Source organism: Pseudomyrmex gracilis, unplaced genomic scaffold (assembly GCF_002006095.1).
Source record: "Pseudomyrmex gracilis isolate BER0280 unplaced genomic scaffold, ASM200609v1 scaffold_10, whole genome shotgun sequence".
In the NCBI taxonomy this organism is placed as follows: Eukaryota; Metazoa; Arthropoda; class Insecta; order Hymenoptera; family Formicidae; genus Pseudomyrmex; species Pseudomyrmex gracilis.
The window spans coordinates 601,222-608,141 of NW_018020594.1; the positions used below are offsets into that span (position 1 = coordinate 601,222).

General features: G+C 33.3%; 1 protein-coding gene across 1 annotated transcript; it reads right to left on the bottom strand.

The window, feature by feature from the left end:
• Positions 1-1,133: 1,133 nt before the first annotated feature.
• On the bottom strand, positions 1,134-2,362 carry LOC109862310 (small nuclear ribonucleoprotein-associated protein B). The gene is made up of 3 exons (XM_020442328.1): positions 2,122-2,362; positions 1,462-1,993; positions 1,134-1,377 (listed from the first exon to the last, which is right to left on the bottom strand). The coding sequence occupies exons 1-3, from the start codon at positions 2,122-2,124 to the stop codon at positions 1,259-1,261; spliced, it is 654 nt and encodes a 217-aa protein (XP_020297917.1). The 5' UTR covers positions 2,125-2,362; the 3' UTR covers positions 1,134-1,258.
• Positions 2,363-6,920: the final 4,558 nt, after the last annotated feature.

Sequence of the window (6,920 nt, forward strand, 5' to 3'; positions counted from 1 at the left end):
ATATATATATATATCAAATAATTTTATTTAATATATTAGTATTATTCTATGTAACATAATTGCATATATTAAGAGGAAAAAGAGGAAGAGAAATTCTTTTGTATTACACATCTTATTTTCTTTTTTTTAATCCAAATGTGTTCCTTGTGTCAAATGCCGGCAGCTATTTGACATCAAACGCGATTAGCAATATTTAAAGATTATAAATAAAAACGTGATTGCAGCAGGTGTACACTTTATACATATATTGTATAATAAAAAAGAATGGTGATTGAACGTAATCGAATCAGCACGCACATTCGAAGATCGTTTTGTACTTTTGTGTCCTGTAATAAGACTATAAAGTTTTGTAAATGTGATATTATAATGTTAAGTAGAATTAGAAAATTGATTTTTTTTCTCTGTGACTTCGTCACTTGCTCAGATATTGTCGAAAAAAGCGCTGTAAATATTGTATATCTACTTAAAGTATATTGTAAGCTTGTTTAAGGAAGGGGTGGATTGAAGTAAGACTTTACATACATACATACACGAGTGCTCTTCCACCCTACTGCCATCAAATAATTGAGTCGATGGTATAAGTTTAGTGGTTACAGATGAATAATCCTATTTATGAGTATAAAATATGTCGCGTTTTCCGCACTTTTTTAATAAAACTTGCTCACATATATGGCAGAACATGTTCTCCGCAAAGTATGTAAATGAATGAAGAAAAAGACTATATTTTTCATATGTGAAATAACACTGCCTTCTCGTTAGCAATATCGCGATACTCTGCTACTCAAATTTTTTGTGATTGTAAAATTGTAACAATCGTTCTTTAACGCAGAATGTTTACATAGTTAACTTACTTTTGCTTAGTCACTGTAATAACAGTTAATAACTAATTATGCAATTTTGCGATCTTTTCAAATAAATATAAGATCAAGATATTGAAGTTTTTAATTGAACATGTCATATGTATCAAGTGTCTCAAGTTTTACACATGTGTTTTCGTATATAAATCTAATCTAGGATATAAGCTACTAATTAAAAGCTTATACGTTAAATTGAAATACTCTATGTAGATAACACAAATAAAGATCATGTACAGACACTGATAGTAAATTACAAAAGAAATAAAGATATTCATATGTGAGTAAATTGTTTATTGAATCAAAAACTTTATTGTATTTTCTCATTAATGGGTATCTTATTGTATTACAAAAGAATTGTTTAGTTAGATTTTTTAAACATATTAATTAAATTCTGAAACATATTAATATGGACGAGGAGGAGGTGGACCACCACGTAGCAAACCTGGAGCAGGACCTCTCATGCCAGGTGGTCCCATTGGTGATCCACCTCGACCTAGATGTGGCATTCCAGGTGGCATACCTATAAAATAAGAAAATTTTAGTAAAAAAAAATTAATGATTCAAATACAATACAGTAAATCATACAGTAAACAAAAAGTCTTACCCATCATTGGTGGTGGTCCCATCATACCTGGTGGTGGACCACTGATCGGCATGCGTGGTGGAGTACCTGGATGTATTTGAGGTGGTGCTGAAACCTGGTTTCTGCCAGTAGGCGTCATAATTTGTTGAGATGGCCCTCCAACACCTCTGACTGGTCCTTGAAGTCCAGCTGGCACTCCTGCAACATTTGCTGGCATGCCTCTGCCTACACCACGAGTCATACTTGAACCTGGTACTGATCCTGGAACAGGTACCCTAGGCAATCCTTCCTCAGGAGGTGGTGGTCCTTCAACAGTTAAGGAAACTATATTCTGGCCTCTGAGAAGCACAAATCCTAACACACGCTTCTCCTCCCTTTCTGGTTGCTTGGTGTTTTTTGCTTTTATCTTTCTAAACTCTTCGCAGTCACCAAGTATTAGATTCATGTGCTTGTCAAAGGCCTTGAAAGTACCTATAAATGTTCTAGAATCAGAAAGAATGATTCTGACTCTATAGTTAATGTGCTGTAACATTTTATTATTCTTGCCGATAGTCTGGAAAAATAAAATGTTTTGGTTAGAAAAATAAGTTTATACACGTGTAGAAAGTTAAAGTAGACACAAAAAAAGATTCGAGAAAACTTTAAATTACAATTATCCTATTCTACTAATTATTTACTAACCATTTTGACTTTAAGTTAGAGTACTAATCAAATTTCCAAAAGTTCCTCTCACGACACAAATTTGCCGCATAACCTCTCTGAGACAAAAAGTCCTCTGCTTGCGTTAGAATTTTTACAGGGTTGCGTTCCGTTATTCACTGTCAGTGTTGAAAACAGTACTATAGTTAACGTGACATATATTATAGATGTCCAGTAATGAATTTCGGAATCTAGCTCAAATCACATAACGCGTCAACGGTTATGCGTGGATAGAAGCAACGTGATCCAGCCAATCAATAGGCTACTTTTCCAAAAGCAAAATACTGATTGGCTAGCCGCATTGTTTCTTGTCTGCTGTATACAAGAGCCTTTATATTGGCTGTGTTTCAACAGAAAGAAGCCAAAAAACGGCCATCCTACTGTATGTACTTTTTTACGATTTTTTTAGCCACTAGTCTATAAATCCACAAAAATACAATAGATTGTAGGAACTGTATATTACTTGTTCCTGGACATTTCCCGCCGCGATGTTAGCGCCACGATTTGTGCATATACAAACCAACCAAGTGATAAAAATACTGTCTTTGATTTGGTTCTGTTCTATGCTATGTGTGCGCGCTCTGCCGCGCGCGTATCGATTCGATACTTCGATTATCGAAGTATTTCGATTACCGCACGTTTCGATACACTCGAATCAGGCAGTTATGATGGACGCGCGACGCGGAGCCGGAACTGTACGTCTGACTTGTTTCCCGTATTTATCGCGATTTTTATTGTTTCGCGCGCGAATATCAGTCGTACACGTGTATCATAAAGTGTCGAGCGTTCGTAATACGTAATTAATATCGCGCTAGTAATCGACGAGTATATATACGATACAATTTCTTTTGCGGCCTTTTGCACTCCTACAAAACGCGCGCGAGAAACAAAATGACCGACGCGCGACGCGAGAAACACTTCTGTTGAATTAATTCGTATTTTTCGCGATTATTATCGTCTCGCACGCGAATATGTAAAGTATCAGATGTTTTCACTGACACGTAATTAACATCGCGCACTCGCCGGCAACAGTATCGGCGACGTTTACAGTACAGTCGTTACGTACCGCGGCCGTTCGCTCTTCCGCGAAACACGCGCGAGGAAGTATAACAAATTTCGTATGATGCAGCTGTACGATTGTGACTGTAAAAGAAGTAAGAGTACTTTTAGTGAGCTGTAAAATTCTTGGCTGCTGAACACTATTACAAAACAGGGTGAAATATAATCAAGTAAGTACATCTTCTTCGATCATCATGTATTTTGCTGTTATTGCTATCAGATATTATAAAATTACTATATGTTTTGCCTTTTTACAAGTGTGAATAGCTGCCATGGAAGTCGATTTGATTTATTTTCGAGAAATAAAACGGCCGATTTGTTAACATAAAAAGAGAGATATAGAGATAAGAGATGTGTAGATAATAATCTGCAATTTTTCACATAACATACATGTGATTGTCAAGAAAACAAGATTTTAGCGAGCAGAATTCATGGAGTATATTCAAAAGTATCATCTTCTTTTACGTCATCGTTTGCTTTAAATTTTATTTTTTTAAAAACGTTACTTATGTATGCATATTCGAGTTTTAAGAAATTCGGCAATGATTAAAGTGTGAAAAATTGTAGACTTCAAACTTTAGTAAACTTTCAATTTCGCGTATATGTGTGTGTGTGTGTGTGTGTATTGTATCTCACGTTTTCCTCGTCGCGAGTGAAAAATGTACTACGACTACGTGAGACAACGCAAGATTGCCGGACCATCTCCGAGAGAAACCGAGGATTGCAGAAGAAGATACGTCGATGGACAACGAGGGGACCGCACAAACGTGAGTCACAAAATCAAATTTCACCAATTGTTCCTTTTAGCTACAACTTTATTTAAATCTATGTTATAAATTTTATGCGTAGCTTTATATTGCACAGTTATTAAAATAAATTATAGACTTAAATGTATTTTTTGTTTACTTATTTTCTAAAAGATTTGTTATTAATGCTCATGATTATTTACTTTCATTAATAAAAAGTTATGTAATTTATGTAAGGATATATATATGTATACACATACACTCAATATACCTAAAAGGAACAACTTTTATATTGCTTGGTGTTTGCATGTATCTATCGCACTGATTTTCGATGGCGCAAAAGAAGAAAATCATATATTGTGACATAACTTTTTTTATTCATTGTCTTTATATAATTACAATGATGGTATATAATGATGGTATATATAAAATCGTGAAAAATTGTACGGAATATAACCAAACAACTCGCGCACATAGTACGAGACAGAATCAAAATAACGTGACAACGTAGTTTAATTTTTTGTTTCACCAACAAAACGTCATCGTTGGCAACTAAATCTTCTTGCTATTTTAACAAAAACTTTTTTTTTCGTGTAAAGGCAATGTCTGCTGAATAATATTTTACGCATATGAGCCATTATTTTATAATGTTCTGTTGAAGTATTTCATTAAACAACACATTCACTAATGAACGTAATGTTTTATTGCTATCATCGGCATATTGACCTATTCAGCATTAGTAAATGGGGAATGCTATTTGCGTAAATTATATGGGGACAAATAAACGGGAAATGCGGCGGAAATGAAAACATTCCGTTGTTCGATCTGCAACCAGCGCGCGGCTGCGCTTATTATGTCAACTCAGCTTAATGATCGGTGAGCAAGCAAGGATTTGTCAAATTTGCTAAATGTAACTTCTGCGCTCTTCGTGTAATTTTGCCCATCGTGTTTATATTCGCGGATGAACGATTCGGATTCGTAATTGGACGAAGATGGTTTCATTATCGTCAGACAGAAAGCGAGAATTATTGCAAAAATTGAAAGAACACTAGCCACTTTTTTTTCTACTTGAGGAAGACACGCGCGTGTAGTAACTTATTTTGGAAAAAAAATTATACTTGTGCCGGTTTTTTAAATCTATAACATAATTTTATCATAGATTCAATTGATATTTATACTGATACAAAAACACAATATAGTGTTTATTAACGTTGTAATATTTTTGTACTAATTTATTTTTTTTATATTGATGCTATAATCTTTCTTTCTCTCTTGTAATAATAGTAATAATAATTCTTAAACAATAAATAGACGTAAAACAAATTAAAGAAAATTAAAGGAATTTTATTCGAGAAACGTTCAAAAATTTGTTAATTAATGTCGAATATCCGCAAAGAATACATTAATTAGCATCAAAGGTCATGTACGCGAGCAATGTATTTTTTCTTCTTGCGCTTAAGTAAAGCACATCGTCGAAGAAAAAGAAGAAAGAGCATTATTTTTTATTTCATTATCGAATTTCTCTCTGTATTTCTCGCTTAATTTGAAACGATAAAAGTTAACGTTATTAAAAAAGCTATATCTTTTAATCGTTGGGATTGCATTAATCCATTAATGAATCGTAAATAAGTATATTACTCTAAATATGTTTTATTTGTCAGACATGCAAACGTTTGGCAACGTTTTTGTTTTACGCAACATGTTGTTCGAAAATGACACGTGTGTCGTAAACTCACTTATCGAGTTTCACAACACATAATTATTATAGAATTGAATATACTCACGCGTGTTGAAAATACAGTCATCCTGATGATCTATTTTACATGGCTTCTATCATTTCTCTACACATCATATACATTTTAATAATATAGAAGTCAAATTCATTGACTAAAAAGTACTATAACATATCGTACATTCTAATCTCACGTTGCACTTTGACGTTTGAGAAGTCGTTGGAGTGAATAGGTTCAAGTTTTATTGCGTCAGGAAGTTGTGAACAGTGAGCCCAAAGACACTAGAGTAAGCGTCACACATGCCGTTCGAAAAAAAATGTAATGATCAACATATTAGATTTTTTGTGAAATTGGAAAATAATGCATTGACTTGATCAATCACGGAATTCATTTAACAATATTCTGTTTAATCTAGGGTTAATGCGAGAATCGACAAAATCGTAGAACGTTGTTGCCGACGAGAAGCTCTGCCCAGAAACACAACTCTTGCCATAAATTTGGCAAATCACCGTCTGCGTAAAAGAGAAAAACGACATATAGGTAAAACAATGAATAAAACAATCTGCATATAAAATTATATTTCTGCATTAAACTGTGAAAAATACATATTTCAAACCAATATTAATACAATCGTACGTATGCATATATAATACAACCTAAGGAAAGTCGTTTCCTCGAACGACTTTTCTTAGGACGTTTATATCGTGATATGTATTTATTATTCCACAGAACGTTACTGCTCTTTAGTTATGGATGATTACTCGGCGAGGCAAGATCGCAGACACGCTTAGACAACTCGTTTCGTAAAATTTACAGCAGCAATAACAGTTATATTTTAATGGATATTTTAATGGATTAGTTATCTATATTGAATATAGTAACTCGCTATATATTATTTGTTTGTTAGAAACTCGCAATTGATATCAAATTAATGTCTTTTATCTTTTGTCATATCTTAAAAAAATGTCGAGGTTTGTTTCTTTCGTGTACTACGAAAAATATATACATTACATCTATTATTTCACTCATCATGTTAGACTGTTCGATACTTACCATTTGTTAAATATTACATATTCATATTGTGTAAGTTTTATTGTGTAACTGTGTTTTTCAATTGTTTTTTTTTGTTTAAACAAAAAAGTTTTATCAATCTCTTTAATACTTTCGTTACTTTGGTATAGTAAATGTAATTTTTATAGGTATAGTGAATGTCATATTTTATGACAACAAAAACTACTTATTT

Excerpts from the sequence above, each read along its gene's own strand:
- LOC109862310 (XM_020442328.1), bottom strand. Across the intron at positions 1,378-1,461 it reads GGGACCACCACCAATGATGG|GTATGCCACCTGGAATGCCA; the intron begins GTAAGACTTTTT and ends CTTATTTTATAG.